This window comes from Ursus arctos, unplaced genomic scaffold (genome assembly GCF_023065955.2).
Source record: "Ursus arctos isolate Adak ecotype North America unplaced genomic scaffold, UrsArc2.0 scaffold_7, whole genome shotgun sequence".
In the NCBI taxonomy this organism is placed as follows: domain Eukaryota; kingdom Metazoa; phylum Chordata; class Mammalia; order Carnivora; family Ursidae; genus Ursus; species Ursus arctos.
Window position 1 is genome coordinate 2476583 of NW_026623089.1, and position 20759 is coordinate 2497341.

General features: G+C 44.4%; 1 protein-coding gene across 2 annotated transcripts in view; it reads right to left on the bottom strand.

Moving 5' to 3' along the window:
• Positions 1-3503: 3503 nt before the first annotated feature.
• Positions 3504-20759, bottom strand: part of GLRX3 (glutaredoxin 3) — a 32267-nt gene continuing 15011 nt past the window's right edge. Inside the window, exons 3-11 of one of the 2 annotated variants that reach the window (XM_026494417.4) lie at positions 20330-20404; positions 19387-19588; positions 14113-14285; positions 13814-13875; positions 11604-11661; positions 9921-9973; positions 7250-7289; positions 7064-7156; positions 3504-3746 (exon numbers count right to left, since the gene is read on the bottom strand). In XM_026494417.4, the coding sequence (XP_026350202.1) occupies positions 3696-3746; positions 7064-7156; positions 7250-7289; positions 9921-9973; positions 11604-11661; positions 13814-13875; positions 14113-14285; positions 19387-19588; positions 20330-20404 (807 nt within the window). In that variant the 3' untranslated portion in view covers positions 3504-3695. The remainder of the gene's footprint in view (positions 3747-7063; positions 7157-7249; positions 7290-9920; positions 9974-11603; positions 11662-13813; positions 13876-14112; positions 14286-19386; positions 19589-20329; positions 20405-20759) is intronic. The other variant, XM_026494418.4, reaches the window with a different exon arrangement.

Here is a 20759-nt window from a genome sequence, read left to right on the forward strand (position 1 = left end):
AGGCAGTCCCAGTCACCCTCCTGGTTGGGCGCCTGTCCTAGTGAACTCCTGTCCTTCGAATATGGACATCTGTAAGTAGCAGACAAAGCTCCGTGGCAGGGGAGAGAAAGAAAGCCAAGACTCTGAAAACAGGGTGGGGATAACCAATTATGAAACCTTGTCTTTGGAAGCAACCATTCCAGTGAATGACGTATCAATCAGTTATTTCAACTTCTGTGTATTCCCAGAACCCAACATGTGAAACACGTTTAAAAAAATGAATTTATCTGCAAAAAACCAAATTACTTTTCCTTAGAAAGAAAAGGTTTGGATTTTGGTAACAAGTACCAATTGTCAAATTTAAGAAAACGGATTTTAATTAAAAATTAAATCAGAAATTATGTTTCATATTTCAGTCTTAAGCTTTTAACTGTCCTGTGACCACAGGCCAGGTCCATCTGTATGCTTTCCAGGGAGACAAGGGGTGATGACTTGTCAGGCGCTTCAAATGTACTGCAGTTGTTTTACTGATCAGTTAAACTTTCCATGACTACAGTGTAGTCTTCCTTAAGTTATTAAAATGATTTTCTATTTATAAAAATATAAATTTTTAAAAATCAATCTCATAGAAATTAAAAATATAGGTAAAAAAATCCATCTCAATTTCCAGCTCCTCAGTAAGATTTTTGTAGATTGAAAATGGAAAACCATGGTTTTCGTCCTTCTTGAGCAAGTCATCAGGACGGACAGGGCCTGGAGTTCCCGACTCCGCAAGGCTCAGAGATCCCACAACAGGACACGAAAATGTGTAAGCTGCCGCGAGGGCCGAGCCAACCCTCCCTCCTGTTCTCAAGAGGGACACTGACATGATTGTAGCAACTTCTGACACATTTGCCTATGAGGCCTTCAAGTCCATCCTCAGCCTTAGAGATACTTGGATCAGCGGGGAGGAAGGGTTACCTGCCCTGACTCCGGGCAGAGGCAGCTCCAGCGAGAGCAGTCCCCATCCCTCCTGTTCACATAAAGGCAATTTAACTGCACACCCTCACTGGGGAGGCTTCATGGCAGCAGTGGGCCTCAGCCTTAGGGTTACAGGTAATCCTGGAGGGGGACCCCACCTCCAACCCTACAGCTACACCCTTGAGCAAGTTTTGACCTTCCCGCGCTCCTCCCTGCACAGAAGTCCCAACTCCTCTCATTGTTGGGCCCCCCCCCACCATTTTTGGTTATGAAACAAAATCAGAGCTTAAAAAATGGGGATGGTCCATTCCTGCAGGCTTTTCTCCCCAAGTGAATGCCAGTTCTCTAAGAACACTTCCCTTGAAAGGAAGTTGCCTCCAGCCTGGACAGACAAGTCAAGAGGAGTTACCCCGCACCCCTTCCCCCAGGCCTTTCTGGAAGGGCAATCCTGAGGATGGGGTTAACAGCCCAGCTGCCCCTTGCACCCTGCAGATTTAACCACCTGCCACAGTCCCTCAGGGCCCCACGTTGAGCTCCACTTTACAAGGAAACTCAAGCACAGAGAGTCAGCTTAACAGGCAGAGTTAGGATACACAGAGGACCCTGCTACCCAGACACACACCCCTACTCCTCCAAAACATCCAGACTCACTAAAATCCTCCCACGGCACCTACCTGGAGTCCCTCCCACCACAAGCGCCCAACAAAGCTTGGACAGGGTAACATCCAAACGACACAGTCACCTTACCCTGGGGGCTCAATGGTCTCTCAAGCACCGGGAACAACTTTCTCTAGGATTTATAGATTGGAGAGAGAGAGGATTTCAACTTTGATGAAATATTACTACAAAGGTAGGCTCCATTTTTATTAGAAAATTGGATCTGGGATTGCCTACGTAACTTGAAGCTCAGTTGGGCCCAAGAATCGCTTGCCTTGCTCCTAAAATATACATAATAAAATCAGGTTAGGAATAGCTAAATCAGTCTGCATGAACGAGATCTCTGACCTTCCCAACGTCTAGCTGGAAACACCTATTAGAAATATGCACCACTGCCACCCCAACACTCCTGGAGCCAAGGGTGCCAACCATTTACAGAATCTCACCAACTGACAACTCCCCGAAAGTTCTGAACACTCACCCTAACTCAACCTGGGATGCCCGAGGACGACACCACCAAAGTTTCCCATCATGCAAGTCACCACGGGAAGGGAAGGCCATCCTACAATGTGCCAGCACTTACATTATCAGAACCCCCACCCTAGGCCAGAACAATGGTTCCCAAATCGGAGATGGGCATTTGTTAAAATGTACACACTGTGTTTATCTAAATGTGCATTAGGAAAAACACCAGCTTATCGAATCTTCGATGACAAAGATCTTCATGCTTAGGATAAGGTGAAGCTAAAAGCCGGCTTGTTGACAGGTGGAAGCTGCAGACGGAGCAAAAATCATGAAAGCACAACGCAATGCTTTCAGTGTGGGACACAGGATACAAGAAAATTATACACTCCTCCTCCCTGAAGCCAACGGCTTAACAGAGTTTGTTACAATTCCATCTCCATCTACCTTTTGAAGACTTCACTTATGCAATGATTTAAGTGGAAAAAAGAAATTCACGGACCAGTGCCCAAAGGAGACCCATCTAATTACACACACTGGCCGCCATGACAGGTGTCCTCCTCCAACAGGATGCATGAAGCCATGTCCACGTTTGGGGTTTTGTGCAAGCTGCCCTTGGTCACGTACACGCACACAATCAAACGGAGCAAGGACACGGCCAGTGCTCGAGCCCCGTTGAGAAGCTAACTTCCCTCTAGTTTCTCATGGAAACTGCTGACTTTTGCACCCCTTTTCTTACTGTACCCCCAGACACTTCTGTGGAGCCTCAACCACCTGGACCGATAAGCTGGGAGAGAATCTAATGAGAGGGACACAAGTCATGGGCACTGAAGTGTACGAACCGTGGAGGCAACTATTTTTTAAACGTGTAAGATTCAGGATCAAAACTACTGTTGGAATTTTCATGGACCCCAGGATGTTCTCAGCCTATGTAAGGGCTAAATCAGTGCTTCTGATAGAAGGATTAAAATAAACTGTGGTGCGTAACACATACTGACAGCACCCTCGCGCCCAGCTCTTCTCCCCGTCGTGACGAACGTGAGGGCGGGACATACTCATGGAGAACCCACCTTCCTCTGAGCTGCCGCTTGCTAACACGCCCCTGGTGCCTTCTGAAACGAGTCTCCGAATTTGCTGAGCCCTGTGTCGCTTCTGCAGTTTCACCGGGGCCACACGCGGGGATGCTGTCAGAAACACATTTTCAGTTGAATTTTTCCAAGCTGTAAAGAAATCTTTGGCCATTGAGGGGAGCCACTGGTTTGGTCTATGAGCTGTTCTGAACATGACTGTGGATTTCAGGCGCCATCACCCTTCTGCATCTTCTGAAGCCTGCCTATGTCTTAGCTGCTACAAGGTGCCCACAGAGTATGAAGAAGAAATTTAAAGTAGGTTAACTTCTACATATTTAACATCACTATAAAAAAGACAGCTTTTTTACACAAGTATTTTAAATTGGATTTGAAGATGTTTATTGCATTCTGTTTGGTGAAAAACAAACAGAACATACATGTACTTAGCACAAGCTGGTGGGATACACCAAGCCTAACTGGGTGAGCAGCAGTCTGAGAATGGAGTCGTGAGTGGCCCCGCTGTGACGAAGGTTTCCCGCAGCGGTGGGGCACCGAGCGTAACAGTTCCTAGTTCTCTCCTTTCAGCACTGGCAGTAGCTCACCGTTGTCTCTCAGTTCCTAACAACAAAAACAGAAAGCAAAAATAACATGGAAGCATAGCGATGAAAAATGGAAATTTCGAAACATCCCAGATTGCATCCAAATCCAAGAACCAGAAGAAATACTGGACTGTAATAAAACTCCAGTCTACCAACACACTGACGCCAAATACCACGCCATAAAAACTGAGCACACATCACATTACAAAATTGAGGTTAAAAGGCATTCAAAAACCGGGGCACCTGGGTGGCTCAATCGTTAAGCGTCTGCTTTCGGCTCAGGGCGTGATCCCAGCGTTCTGGGATTGAGACCCACATCAGGCTCCTCTGCTGAAAGCCTGCTTCTTCCTCTCCTCTCCCACTCCCCCTGCTTGTGTTCCCTCTCTCACTGGCTGTCTCTATCTCTGTCAAATAAATAAAAAATCTTAAAAAAAAAAAAAAAAGGTATTCAAAAACCAACAGACTGTTCAGCATTAACGCACACAATAATTAGAGCAGCACAATGACGCCTCCTATTTAAACAGCAATAAACAGGGGGGACAACTGTGAGTGACGTGCAAACACAAATGTGGAAGAAAGCAGCAACACAGTGTTCAAGGCCACTCACGTGTGATGCACGTGACACCCACAGCCCCACGGTGACACACGGGGTCACGATTTCAACCCAGCCCAGAAAGGCCACAGTACTAGTAAAAAGTGTACACGTAAAGGCCAAAAACCACTAAAAAGACATAAAAATCCAGAAATATTTTCTGCTATCTTTAAGATTTAAAATGTGGAACACAGCTATCAAGTTTTAAATGTGACAATAAATGATAACAGATTTTCTAGTTTGAGATAAACATTTAATTTGATGTCAGTTTTCAGGTTATTACTAAGCAGCATGAACATCAATCAATAAAACCACTAAAATCCGTTTGACCTCCTCGCTGGTTAAACCCTAACAGGTGTGATCCTGTCACACAAACTCAGACAACACTCAGTGATGTCTTGAGATCTGCTACCACCGATCCACTCACCGGCGGACATCCTACTGCACGAAAGGAGCAGGCAGCACCTTTCTGACACAAGAGCAGGAGGGCAGGAGGCCATGCGGCTCGGGGCAAGGCCCGGCAGCCCGCAGGCGGTACCCGGACGCCACAGACGGCTCACCTAACTTCTCTACGTCCGTGTCCCCTCATCTCAGGGCGCTCTGATGATGGCCGAAGCGCAGGGGCAAGCGTGGCTGGCACGTGGTGGGATCCTCATCCCCTGATCTAAACATTCTCTCTGAACAACATTTTGCAGGAGTGAACTGGGCACTGAGTACTATTAACTGGCTGCCGTTTTCCTCAGGACACTAGATTGACTGAGTCGTTGAATCACTGGGTAACTCTTTTATTCAACCATTCAACAAAAAAGGCTCTCAGTGCTCTTAAAGGCAGAATTAACTCAAGTGGAGCATCACGGATGTTTCCAGTGAACTAGAGATGAGGAACTGAACTCTGCAGGAAATAGACCAAAGTGCCAACCTAACTGTCCCTGGCTCTCTTCTCGGGGGAAAATGTTACCAGCATCACCAATTTCCAAATGCGTGTTTTTAGCAGGTGAACAACAAGAGTCCTCTAACTTCCCATTGCAGACCTACAAAGAAGATGCCCATGAAGCTCGGCTTTAGAATTAAATGAGATTTATTGATTGTTATCTTCCCAAGAGTTAGCAAGGGCTCAGGTACAGGCTATAAAACACTCAGACAATACAGGCTCAGGAGTATTTGGGGTTTGAAGACTGTCTGTGTCTTAAACAAATAAAAAGTATATATAACATAACAAATGCAGATGTCTTTCTGTTGCTTCCAGGCTATTCAAGAGCTACTATGTTAAACCTTTTTTTTCTCCTCCAGGAATGAGACGCTTTACTAGGAAAACTGCCTCACTCAGTGTCCTAAGAAGTGGGAAGTCCAACGGGAAGCGCTGCAGCAGACAGAGCTGTGTGGGGAAAACGGCAGGACAAGCAGCCGCTGCTGCGAACGACACTGGAGCCGGTGCTGACAAGACGTCCCCGCCCACAGAGCTGAGGTCACTCAGCGCTGGGCTGCAGTCCTCTCACATTATGAAAACAGGAGCTAAAACTTATTTTCAAATGTAACTAGAAGGAGTGCTACTTACTATTACTACTTGCTTTCCGATTGTAAAGTCAGACATCTGCCCTCAGAGAAACTTCTCTAACCGGCAAGGCAAGAGGAAGGCCGGCAGGAGCACCGGACACCGGAGCAGCCCAACCCTGCGTGGAGGTCCGGGCCTCCGGAGCAGAGCCCGGCATCCCCCCTCAGGCCCCGTCCGGGCCCCAGCCACCGCTAGCCTCCGCCAACACCATGATGCCCGGCGGGGGCTCTGAGGACGTACGGCGGCAGCTTCCCCGTGCTACGAGCTACGAAACAGCTACGGAGCACGCAGGCTACCAGGCGGGCGTGCCCGAGGAAAAGTCATGCCCGCTGAAAATTCCCTGAGAGTTTACAAAGCAAACCAAAGAAGTAAGTTAATCATCAAAGATGTATTCCCCAAACATGCTCACAGTCTGACAGACCTAACCAAGTTTCCAGCATCTGAGACCAGAGGTGGACTTGGAGATGGCCCACCGCAGTCTCGCACTGTTCTGTGGGAAACCGGGGCCCGTGGTCTCAGGCCTGTCACACAGCTGGCAGGCCAGGCAGCACTGGGTCTCAGGCCTCCTGCCCACGGCCTGGGGCTCTCCACTCCATCACCCGAGTGCAAGCGCACACAAGGCAAAATGAAAGAACACGAGAAAATAATACAATATAAATATACAAGGACAGAAGAACTGCAGGAGCAGGAGTAGAACATTTCTATAAACGATTCACAAACACGAGGGGCCCTGAAGGACACAGAAAACATGTAAGCATGGAACATGCAAGCTATCCGAAGCGGAGGGGATGAGGGAAGAAAAGCTAAAAACATGGAAGACTTAGCAGAGTGGGAGTAAAAATCAAATTTTGAGCTTAGGCTGTAACCAGAGCATCTCAGAATGCCAAGTTACAGTTTGGCCCTGAGTGGGCAGTCTCTGGGGAGATGAAGGAGGTCATGCAGAAGGCCCCTCAGTGGAGGTGATCTGACTGCCTCAAGGGAGGGCTGAGAACAGTCTGATCCACCAAGGGCAGTGAGAGGACACGGTACTATGGACACAGAAATGGTAACACGGGGTCTGAAGGGACTGGACAGGAAGCCAGCAAGGAAAGCACTCAAGGAAGCCCCACAGTTACTGTTCAATATAAAATGATAACTTTCAAGCATGCTAACATTTTCCGTCTTTAGGATACCAGATGAACTCCAACCTTACCTTAACGATATCCAGACCTCCAACAAGCTCCCCTTTCACATACAGCTGAGGGTACGTGGGCCAATTCGAGTAAGTTTTTAACCCTTGCCGAACCTACGGAAACAACAGGAACTCTGAACCCTTACTATAAGACCCTAATGAGTAAAACTAAGGCAAAGGACGAGAAACATAAAACACAGAACTTACTTCTTCATCCTCCAATATATCAAATGTCTCATATTCGACACTGCAAAAAGGAGAAAATATTTTAATAGGAAATAGTTTTATTAAACAAAAACCGTAAAACCCACTTGGTGTTTTAAAAACAGTCAAGAATAGTTAACAGTTTTGTTGCTACTGACATTAATGGTGGAAAATAGAAATGACTTTACTTTTCAATCTGTCAGGTACCCCACAGAACAAGTCAGCCCAAGACACAAATTTATCTGGATTCTTCTCTAGACAATATTGGGTTAGACAGGGGTCAGCAAACTTTGTCTCAAAGGGCAAGACAGTCAACGTGTCGGCTCTGTAAGCCACAGTCGGCCACAGCTGCTCTACTCAGCTGCAGAGCACGGAAGCAGCCTGACAAGGCAGACATGAGTGGATGTGGCTGCGGCCCAATAAAACTTTATTTACAGAAGTCAGCAGCCAGCTGCAGTGTGCCAACCCCCAGCTTAGACTTGTATCCAAAGTTTAAATAAATCTATCCTTAACACTGCGTTTCCAGCCCTCATCCCTGGGGCTGCTGCTTCTGACCTACTAGAAGCTGCTCAGAGGGCAGGAAGGAGCAGCTCTGAGCCCCATGGACACCGTAGCTGGACCGGAGGGTCACTAACCAGGACAACTATGCTGCCAACAAACACCACCTTATGGAACTGTGATTCCCCACATGAAAATAAACTGATTTCAGAGCACACGTGCTGTTCTCGATATGCATAAGCCGGTGAGAGTGGTGTGGCTTCATGCCGTATAATGACCACACTTGTATAATGAATGCAGAATTACTGCATGGAAACCCACCTACGTGTACTCAGAAGGCTGTCACTATCAGTGGTCAAGGAATCAGTATGAATGTCGGACTGATTCCCACAGGGAGACTGTGGGAATATGTGCAGTCCCAAAACTGGCCAAAGAAAACCACATGTAAAAAATAAATTTCAGTTTCCATAAAACCAAAACCACCTTCGTAGAGAAATCTTGTTCACTTAGTAAGTTTCCAAGAAAACTGTCCATGGTACAGAACACAGTGAAAATAAATAAGACGACAGGATAAATCAGCACCAAGTACCAAAAAAGGAATGTCTGAAACAGCAACAGAATTAAAAAAAGACCCAATGGAAGTCTCCCCTCAAGGTGAGCTAAAGGAGGCAGATCCTAATCTGAACAGTGTGATAAACAAGTTACAGAACCGTCTATGAGGGACCTAGGAGACACTGGGTCCGTGCGTGTGTAGGTGTGTGCGTGCAGTCATGACGGCCAATGCGTCTCCTCAGAGTTCTTGTAAAGAGACGCATTGGCCATTCACACCTCAATGGACACTTGGCGCACAGCCCCTCGAGGCATGTGTCGCTGGGCCAGTGAAGGAAACGTTTAAGAGTGGAGGGGCAGGAATACAAAGCCAGCAGCTTTTTCTCCAGACTGACGGCTCTCAGCACGATCACAGTCTGTTCAAGGTAAAGAGCCACAGAGGCGCCCACAGCCCCACTCACTGCAAGTCTGCGGCTGGGAGGCTCCATCTCCAAAGAAGCCCCTCTGCGCCAGGACAACCGGTACTTACAAATGCACACAGCATTAGACAGACAGGGGCAGAAAGCAATGTTATGGAGACTTTCCAAAAACACACGGGCTGACACGGCCCAATGCTGTGGTGCTCTGGCCTCATGATCTTGTGGAAGGATACCCAAGGGGGGACACTGTCACGAGGGACAGGCGGACTGAGTGTGTCACTCCAGGGAGCTGTGACAGAGGGAAGATGGAGAAAGGGGGCTGTAAAAACGGATGGCTAGAGCCAAGCCAGCCTCCCCGACGTCCTCGGGCAGGGTGAGGAAGGGGCAGGCTGAAGGCCAGATGACAAAAGACTCTCCAGACTCTCCTCTGTAAAATGTCACAATCTTCTTTTGAAGAAATCAATCATTTTGCTTTTTATGTCCCTAGAGTTGTATTTAACATGTGTTACTCAACTGACTACTTTCAACCTTGCCCATGAATATCTAAATATTTCAAAGATTACCTTCCCCATAACTTCATAGGTTTCATTAATCTATTTAAAGCTATGGCTAGAATACTTACAATATTAAAAAGACGCTATGGTGAGGTAAGAAATAAGGGGGGGGGCCAAAACATTTGATAAACTCTACAGAACATGGGTGAAATATCGGTGAAATATCTCCAAACAAGTGGTTTTGTTTTTAACCAGAAAAATTAAGCAGTTTTCTTAGCTGGCAGTGCCGTCACTGAGCAGACCAGAAGCAGGAACACAGCCATCTAATCCCCCCCAGTTCTCAGATGAACAGAATGACCTCCACATGTGCTCTAGCCATTTCATAAGCTGTTTAGAAATGAGAATATTTTTTAAGGAGAATCAAAAACCTCTGATACGCTCTCCCTAAAATATCTTTATGCGTATTAAGGGCTTTCTTCTGGGAAAGTAGACAAATAGTTATTTCAATGATAGCCTTCTAAGAAGCTCCTTTATGTTACCCATCAGTTGACACTGGCTAGAAAACCCTATCGTGGTCTAGTCAAAGCATTCCCAAAACACTTGTAGCAAAAATAAAGACATATGGATATAGATGTAACAACTGACAGGCATCAGTGAGGGAACTGAAAAGCTGGAATTTCTTAAACACACCATTTGAAACCAAGATTTACATACCCAGTACTATTTAGTATTTCCAGAATTTGTTTGCTGAACCCACATTTTGCTTCCTAAATTTAGAAAAAGAAAAGAAGAAATGAGTAAAGATGTATTATATTTTCCACACAGCCCACCGGCGTGGTCCCGTGGAACATCTGTCACCGGGATGGCACAGACAGGCCACAGAGCATTTCTGGCTCTAACCACCGGAGAGGACACGTGTCCTGGAACCTGACAAGCTCTGTGGTCAGACGTTCCTCTGGGTAGAACCTCGACACTCTATGGAGTTCGGTTCCTTCTCCATTTCACTCTTACAGATGACCTCAAGTCATTTAACCTTTTTGCAATGACTAGGATCGCATCTTCCTGTCCCCAACTAGACAGTCACTCCCATTTTTTAAAATTTGTAATTACAGAGTACTGAGTTTTTTTTGAGGTATGGCACTGTGACACGTTTTTGTCAGGCCCCAAATCCCAGCAATCCCATGGGAAAGACTAGGCACCACACAAACTTCTTAAAAGCACAAATGATTCTGCTCCCAAGACATATCAATACTGGCTGGGCTTCCAGAAAAAAACTGTGTCTTGAGAATAAAAATCTGCTTTAATCACCGAGAAAATATAAAAAGATAACTCTATCCTACTGAGAAGTATTAATTTCCTCTATTTTGTTTTAATAAATTTAGTGAGGAAAAAAAAGAATCTAGGTCCTAACCTAGTGTTCCCAATAAGCTGAAACCTTTATTACCAGTTTCCTACTCATTACCTTCATTGTAACAGTTACACTGACTAGTTATGTTAACTAGTTGGTTTTACTCTATCAGTTATATTAACTCTCACACTAGTTATCACAACCTCATTCTCAATGACTCTGTGAGGCACACCACCCCTTCACACACGGGGCTTGAGCAGGCCGCCCACAGGTCTAGGCCGCGCCAGGGCGATGGGGAACGTAAATGTGCGGCTCTCCGTTCCATCAACCTCGCCTCTCAAGGCTTTAGCAGCCCCTACTCCCAAACAGACCACACCCCGTTGCCCACCTCTGCAACTGGTTGAGAATAAATGAAGGAAACGGAGCCCGGTGTCTGGAGATCTCCGTTCCAGTCCAAATACAAATGATCATCAGTTTTGCTCACACTGACGGTGGGAGTGATCTATCCAACCTGATACTCAAAATGATGCCCAGCCAATATGTACCTTCATCCAAAAAGCTACAGGAACCATCCCATTATAAATAAGAACTGCCAGACTGTTTCACTCATTCATCAAGTGGTCCTGACCACACAGGAGGGGGTTTATTTTTCCATCGCTGACTTCTTAAAGGGTGACCTAGGGCTGTGCACCCCAAGAGCTACAAGGTTCCCCGCACTCAGGAAGTATCGGGACCGAACTGCCCACTCCATGAGCCCACAGACTGGAACGGTGCCGGGACAGCAACTAACAGAACCAGGACAGAGTGAACAGTGTTGACCAAGTTTGGCAGCAGAAAGAAATGCACCCCACTGAGATGCTGATGATAAAGTCAAGCAAAATGTAGATTACTTTGTTTGATCTCCATAAGCGCCAATTAAGGCCTGGATAACTTCCTGATGCCACTACAGCTTCATTAGCCACAGCTAGGAAAAAGGATTTAAGTGTCCCCTTGTTGCAGATGTTAACATCAAAAGAAATTACAAATAAAACCATTTTTGAGTTCTTTACCTGTTTGTTTCCTTTCATAAAGAGCATCACAGAAGCTTTATTTGTCAGTACTTTGAGCCTAAAGAGAGAAAATTGATATAAAATGGCTCAGCTCAATTATTAAACACCACTTCTGCTCCGCTTGAGGAGTAACGTGCATATTTGAGGGATAGCAGGATGATAGTTCACAGCTCGGAGTGGCATTAAACAAGCAAATGCATTGACATTTTCCTTTATTTCATTCTCTCCCTCAGCCACCATAAAACACAATATGGCTTTTAAGGCAATGAATGTTCCTTCGAGTTGCAATTCAAGCCCATCAACTCACAGCACTAAAAAAATAATAATAACCAACTCAATAAGGAATTGTTCAAGAAGGGGCTTGTATAGGGAGCCCACCCACAACTTTCAAAACCAGATCTTGTGTGCTCCCTTCCCCACCGAGGCCGCACACAGCTCCACACTCCCCGATGTCCACAAGGTCACACTGGGAGGGGAAGTGCTAAGTGCTGCAACACCGACCAACAGCAGCTGCTCAGGTCAAGTGCTCCCACCCTAACTCGGCGTTTCCCACTTTCTGCAGGCTTTCACACCCCGTGCTTTCACTTGCCGTCAGGAGCACCCGCTGTCTGTGTCCAGCCTAAGGTCCAGTCACCCATCTCAGGACAGTCCGCGTCAGAACGGGCTGCTGAAGACCCGCTGAGCCCCGTGGTGGTCATGTCACCGGATCCTCCTCCCACTGGTGCTCTGGGTCACCCACAGCTCAACACCTCCTCAGAGAACACCTACAGTAACCCAACGACCTGGATCCAGGAAACCCAAACATGTCCATCCGTCCCACATGCAGAGACATCACCAGACCCAGGAACTCAGGCTCCGGCTCTCTGCACTCTGGCCGCACTTTAAATAATCACTAAAATACATGAACACAGATCTCTACAGAATCTCTCTGTAACTCCGGCCAGCTGGACTTTGGTGTCTGAGGCCATAGGAAATAGAGCACATCAGGAAACAGGAGAGCAGGTGTGATGAAGACAGGGACACAAATGACAGCAAGAGCGTATTCGACAGAGAAAAATGGCCTGAAAGCAGATGCACGCACACACCAAGCACAGAGGACTTTGGAGGCCGCACGGCCTCCATGAGCCACCCAGGGGATACAGCAAGGACTGCCACTGTGGGCCGCGCACCCGGGAGGCTCAGTCGGTTGAGCGTCCGACTCTCGATTTCGGCTCAGCTCATGATCTCAGGGTCGTGAGAACAAGCCCCGCTCGGGCTCTGCATTGGGTGTGGAGCCTGCTTGAGATTCTCTCTCCTTCTGCCCCCACCCAACCAAGAATGCAACTGGGGGACACAGAGCATCACTGTCCTATCAAAAAGACAGGAAAGGGTATAAATCATTTGAGAAAATGTGGCACTTACAAGTCAGTTTGACATATATGGGATACTATTTATTAATCAAGGATGGATAAATGGGGTGTTTATTGTTAAACAATTTAAAAAATTCCCAAAATGCTGAATAGCAAGAAAATTACAAGAGGAAGTTTCATCTCACAGACTCAAGCCCCAACTATGAATGGCTGATACACTGATGTATTTCAAAATAAATTCTTCTTTAAACCCCAAATTAATTCAAATTTATTACAATAAAAATCCCTTTAAGCCTCCCTACAGGCCAAAGTCCAAAATTTCCATAAGATAAAATCTTTAAAAGCTGATTGAGATCCTTCGTAAAACAAAGACCAATTTTACAGCTCCAAAATCTCCCTGACTTATAAGTTATCATGGTTAGAAAGGCAGTGTGAAACCCCCGAAGTGTTTACACACGTACCACACGCACAGCCTGCGCTCCTCACACTAGGCACCCCTCACGCTCAGTGTTCTGATGATGCCAAAAGCAGGGACTGCTACCTGAGGACCGGGACTGCTGGATCCCAGCTCCGAAATGCAGAGAAAGAGTAAAACTGAGTCATTCCACTGAGACAATGATATTTCTATAAAAACAAAGAATATCCTCCACCTAATTAATTTGGTGTAAAAATTCATCCAGTACAAATGAAATCTTCCCAAGTTTGCATGGCTAATCAGACTGCAAACAACACAAGTATGACCTTGGCACACAAAAACAAATCCCTGATTTCTATACGGGAAGAGCAATGCAAAAACCAAGAAGAAAGAAATATTTTTAAAGTACTAAATGGTAGATTATTTGAAACTTTTAAAACACTTACCTTTCCTCTAATTTGGGAGCTTTAGGGCAAATTGTATCTAGTTCGTCAGATGCTTCCAGCTCCTGAAATAAACACATGTGGAAGTTGAAGAAAACATTCACCACCACAACACACATCTCCTTGGTTGTACGGTAATACAGAGCATCAATCATCTCATGAGAAGTACTTCATATATATTCCGGGTTCATTTCCGTAAATGTAGATTCTTAAGGAATTTATACTCTAGATTCATTACTGCACTTACAAAAGTGTGCTCTAAATGAAAATTCTTTACAAGGTACAGACTTCTCAGTTCTAACCTTAATTATATCAAGTCCTCCTATGAGCTCTCCAGAAACATAGAGCTGGGGATAGGTGGGCCAGTTGGAATAGGTTTTGAGACCCTGACGAACTTCTTCATCTGAGAAGATATCAAAACTGCTAAACTGAATGTTATGTTTGTTAAGGATTTCCACCATCTGCTTGCTGAAACCTGCGTAAGAAAAAGAAAATCAAGAATTTAGCTTCTCTCTCATACCCGTGATTTCATATTACTTCATAGCACACATGAGCTATTGACCAGAGTCAACCTCTGTTTCACCCGTGACTTCATGAGCACGCCTACACAGCATGTAAAGAGAAAACAAATTCCTAGAACCCCTTATCTGAACTTGAACTATACCATGTGTTCAAGTATGGCTTAGCGTTTAGCACACTTTGGAGTTTTAAAAAGTCTGTATATATTTATCAATGTTCCTCTTAATATCAGGCACATTTTTTGTTGTAGGAGAAGCAATGCTGGCCAGAAAGCCGTGGCACGGGCTCCATTCAGCAGGGAGACAAACAGTTGAGCCCTGAACAGGCCCCCTCCCCTCCCGGCACTTCCCCATCAATCAGGGGACTGACCTGGATGCCCCAGACAGTCCCTCCCAGCTCTGCTGTGAATCTCTAAGAATCACCACTGGATGGAGGAAAAGCTCCACAGCAGCCATCATTAGCCACTCCTTGCGCACGCAGACTGGAAACCCACTGTTTCATTTCTATCGCCTTGTACTAGGTCTGAGTGCCCAGTCCAGCACTTCTCTGTCTTTTGCCATCTCTAATAGAATAAATTAAAAGTCAAGGAGGAATGTGTTCTTTCAGTTGAAACTGGTACATTGAATTTAAAGCTGTCTTCTCTGTTGTTATATAGGCACTGTCAACAGACTGACAGTGTTCTTTCTCATCTGGTGCCGTAACCTGACAGTCTCTTTTTTAAAGCTATTTACATTCCCTAAAGTATGTAATGTGATTTTTTTTTTACTGCACTGTAGTGACAATCTTATGTTCCATGATTTTATTATACTTTTGTGACACATTTTTGTCCTGTACTTTTTTGACATCATTTTCTGATTATGACATTAGTACTGAAGAATAAGAGTGTGAATATCAGTCTTTTATAAATCTATTAGTCTTGTCTCAAAAGACAATATTTTTCTTTCCATAAGCTAATTCTTCCCAATCGTTTTTCAATACTTTGTACCACTCCACTCTCACACCCCATCCTTCTTTTCAAACACAGTCATAATTCACTGGAAAATGACCTATTCTTCAGGTACAAAATTCCTGCAGGATTTCATAGCATCATCATTTTCAAATAAAATCAAATCATAAAATTCATAAGAGTAATTGCAAGAATAGACTTCACCTGATGTCATGCAAAAGCATTTTTACTCTTAAAACCTGGATGTATTACTGAGCTCCAGACATTTTTCAGCTCTACAGTTTATTGAGATGAAGCACTGGTATTTATTTGAACAGCATATAAGTTGCTTTTCCTACAACTCAAGTGTTAAGTTCATGTACAGCCTGAAGTAAAACACTGATTCTGAAATTTTTTTCATTCATCTGGGAGTTCATTAGTAAACAGCTAACGGCTGATTGCTGATGGTTATTCTGTTGCCAATATATTAACTCATTTCTACCGTAACTGGCTGAGGAAAAGCTTTCTTTTAGCTTTAGGCAATTACATGCAGACTAGAAAGATTGATGGGTAATGTTTCGTTTTTAAGGGTTAAAGTGGCAGACTGGAAATGTTATGCTTAAGGATAAAATAGTGAGAAGGCTTCCTTCCAATAACACAATATTTACACACTTTTTTTTTTTTTTTTTAGGAAAAATGCATGCATGCAATAAAAATATTTACAAGTGGAAAAACCACATTTAGCTGCCAGAGACCCAGTGTTTCGGTCTGTAGTCGTTTGTACTCATGACAGGAGGCGTGAGTAGTATGCCTAACTGGGCCATTTCATCACTATCTAGTCACAATAAAACCCTGAAGCCCACTTCTGAACCTACAATGCTTGCATCTGATTTAAAAAGAAAATCCCGCTAAGATAGACTTTTACTGCAGAAGAAACATCTGTCCCGTGGTTCAAATACCTTTGCTTTGCTAAAAGCTTTGTTAACTGAAATGGATACAAGAATTCCCAAATAACTTAATTAACCTGCATGTTCGAGGATTTAACATTCTGTTTAAAAAGATGGACATCTCGGTGCTTCTTGAAAATCTGCCTAAAACATGAGAGCCCTCTTTCCTGTCCTCCTGAGGAACACAGAATAAAGACAATCTAATTCTTCGACGACTGACACCTTATCAACGTGTCCGGCTCGTAACACATGACACACTTGTGCCTGTAGAGCCCAAAAGTGAAAGCAACGAAGACGGGGTGTGAAGTGTGCAAGGGTCGGGCTGAGACCCAGCAGGTTCCACGGCAGACACTGAAATGGTTTTCAGGGTTTCCTTGAGAGAAAATTTAATGTTATTCACTCATGGTTTTTGATTAACTGAAAGCAAGGTGGTGGCCAGCGAATCAAAAATCACCATAGCTCTACTCCACAACAGGAGCCCAAGGGGAGCACTGGGTGCTACTGACGGCAGGGCCTTCCAAGGGAATTCTGTACAAAATATGGAAATTTCAGCCAGTCGCGTTCGTGAGCACCAATGGTCGCTGCTTTTATAAAGGAGGCTCTGACTACACCTCATCTCTGATGTGCCAACACAAGAGCAAAACAACTTTTCCACTAAGCAGCTCAGAAAGGAAGAGGGTGAAAGTCAAGTATGCTCCTATATAAGAGAACAGTTTAAAGATGCAGACAGTGTGTGTAGCAGGGCACAGAAAAGGGGGAAAACAGAGCCAGAGGAACATTAATGAAGGAAGTGGCAGGGCACAGTCACAGCAAAAATACCTTCTACTTGATCCTTAAGTAGATATTTTTTTAAAGAATACCTGCATTCTAAAATGATCTAATGTACCATATGTCACATATTCACTGTATTTGACAGAAAGACATGCTGTTACAGAAATCAAGACATCAGGAAACAGAAAAGCCTGTTAAAAATGTAGTTCTAAAAATTATCAAGACTAGGGGCGCCTGGGTGGCTCAGTCAGTTTAGTGTCTGACTCATGACTTGGGCTCTGGTCATGATCTCGGGGTCATGGGATCAGACCCCCACATCAGGCTCCACACTCAGCAGGGGGGTCTGCTTGCAATTCCCTCTGCCTCTCCCACCCCACTCAATCTCTCTCTCTACAACAGATAGATAAAATCTTTTTTAAAAATTATAAAGAATAAAACAAGTACTTGTTTAGAATAAAACTGTAACAGTTAAATCATGTATATCTAAAAATCTCTTTCAAATTCCCTAATTATGTCTTTTATTACCTAAACGTCTATAATACCATGTTTTTCAGATTGTTCTGACATGTTGTAAAGCTTTTTTTATTCTACCTTATTTATAGTCTTCTAAATGCCAGACAGTTAACATATAAATGGCTAGAAATACATTATAAATTAAGCCTAATAAAAAGGTAAGCAGGCAAAGGGCTATTTCTAAGTGTAATTCTAACTGACTTGAATAATCATATAACACCTGATCTGAAAAGGATCTTCAAGACGGGCTCCAGCCCCAGCACCACCAAAGGAAGGACTGAGGGCACAGGGAGGGTTACTGACCTGTACCTATGACACAAGGGCAGGGTGGTGTCGGGATGCGGCTCATCTGCCATGATCTCTGGCCACCACGCTTCCCCTCTGTCGGTCAGATAGTGCACCGCCTCCCCCTCTGCTGCCTCAGCACCCCTTCCCAAGCTGCACTTTTACCACCTGCCAGTCTTGTTAGGTTCTCATTCAGAAAGGAGTGAGAGAATGCTCCTGTTCCATCCCAAAGAAGAGAGTATTCTATGGGTTTTACTGTAGGTTTATGGCGTAGAACCCGTCCTACAGGTTCATCCACATCTGACAGCAGTTCACCCGCACTTCAGACTACAAGGAAGGCACTGAATAAAACCCATCAGACTCAATGCTGTAAGTCCCTGTTCTCAGGTGACCACAGAAAGTACCAGAAATGATTTTCCTGCCTGATGGGAGAAAGTAAACCAGTCACAACCACTATTAAAAACAAACCACGACAACAGAGACCAGCTCTTGCTATCTGGGGTTAACTATAGTAGAGACTAAGTTAGTTTTTCAACATATAAATAGCAGGCATTATCTGACATGTAAATACTAGCAAGAACATTTTTCAAGTAGAACTGAGAGAAAAAGGAACCATTTCTTTACCTTTTTAAGACAGTACTCAACATGAAACTTTATTTTTAAAACTAGACTTTCATAATCTAATATGTAATTTACTAACTGTATAGGGAAGAATTTACAATTAAATTTACTCTGGAAGCTAGGTTATTTTTATAAAGCCACACTGGACATGCAGTAATCATATCAATAGCACACTCCATTTTACTGCCGCGTATCTTAATAAACTCCCTCCTGTACAGTTGAAACAAATACTCAGATTCTCAACAGCAGCATCAAAAGGCATTAAATGTTCAATTATGAAGCATAATAATGTTGTACTAGGCATAGTAAGAAGAAAATAACATAAACCCAACACCAGAAGGGTCAAATAAACTCTAAAATTCACTTAAGGACAAAATTACAAGCATATATGTACAGAAAGTAAGAGTGACTATAAACCACAGAATTCAGAATCTTTCAATTATTGCACCTATAAGCAAGAGGTGAATTCTGCAGTCACATAATTCGACGCTGGGACAAGGAGGAAGGCAAAAACACAGGGGGAGACACAGGAATGCCACCAAAATTCTGTAAATGTTTAAACGCTGAATCTGGACTACATGAATCAAGAGAGACTGTCACGAAAGACAGGAAACTGTTAATAGCAAAATGAACTGAGCAGACAAAAGCCCATTCAGGGGACAGCAATGTGGTGGCTGGAACCTAACCCCAACTCCACTGCGAGGTGACCTGAGGAGCCGCCCCCTCTCTGGGTGCTTATATATATAACAAAAAACTTCAATCAGATGATTTCCAAGATGCCTCTGGGTTCCAACATTCTCTGTGTCTGTGGTGCAAACTAATTCTCATCACTTCACGACAGAATGCCAGTGGGAATTACGACCTTCCTGATTTTCTAAAGGTATCTCAGCACGAGTGTAAGAGGAGCGGAGAGCAGGCCCAGAGACGGGCACCCCGCCGCACCCCGCGCTGGTGAAGCCCCGTTCCGCGTGAGTCCTGGGACAGCAGCTTCTTACCGCAGCGCGGCTCCTGAGGAGTTCCCTTCATGAACAGCATGCAAGGGGCAGCGTGAGTTAGCTTCTTCAGGCGGAGGCTGAGGTCTTCTTTAGGGTGCTCGTTACCACTGGGGGGGAAGGAGCCGCTAGATGCATGTCGCTGAACTTTTTTGGTCAACTCTGGGGCATGTGCACCATCTAATCGGTCAATTTTCTGAGAATTCTGAAGTTAAAAAAGTCGTTTAGAATATGTGTGGCATTCTTCCATCATCCCTTTTAAGATCCAAAATTTTAACAAGTATGAACTCATAGTGCTGGCCAATTTTTAAAGGGGTCAACAGCATTATTAGATATGTTTTTAAAAATATGATTACCAATTGCCAGGTGCATCTCAATTTTAGAAATACATAAATGTCTTCTTTTTTCCCCTTTTTTGGAACATACTAGGAAAACATTGCTATGCCTCAAACTCAAACCAGATCAGAGTCTAACCTAAAATAGAAAAAATTTCCCCACCCTCATGGGGATGAATCTATCACTAAGTATAAATGCGGTATTGGGGGGAACCGTGGTAACACTCAGGGGTGCCCTAAAGCACAGATTTGCACCTGCTTCCTAAGAGAGTCATTAATCAAATCAGGACCAGCCAGATGTTCCATTACGCCCAGGCACATGCCCTAAGCAACCAACTTTTACCACCCAACTCAGGGAACATTTTGGGTCTACAGCCAAGTATCTGGATTGTTGTCTAGAAGCCCCAACTCTGACCGCCCATGTCACTTCTGCAGGATCCCTAGGCCAAGCTTCGGCATCAGTGCAAACAAGGAGACGATGGGAAGACAGGGCAAAGCCAGGATGACCAAGTGCCGAACGTTCCAGGATCAGGGGAGAGGGTAAAGGAACCCAGACAGAGCCCCACGGCCCACAACAGACGCAGGAGCTCCTGCACCATCTTTATCCTTACCTTGAAAAACAGAAAGGTGGGAACAGAACTAATTTCATATTTTTCAGATACTTCAGGAACGGCTTCAGCTTCCAACTTTAAAATAAAAGAATTTAAAGCTTGATTATAGAAAGGTCCTTTTTTACTACTTCAATATGTAAATCAGCTTCACATGCATCATCCCTTCAAGTAGTTGATGTTTTTAAAGAGTATGGTACAAAAGTTTATGACACATTTACATTTAAATGAGACTCACTGGGCTGGCGTGTCATCCACTGAGTCTGCAGTGTCAAAACAGGTTCAGAGGTTTTTATTTTGTTGCACATTTCAAAAGATGCCTGGAGGCTGTGAATAAAATTTTTGGTGCACTAGTGACCTAGTAAATTTTCAATCATATGCAGCTACTACTATATTGAAATCCATAAATCACTGACCCCAGTTATGTCATGAT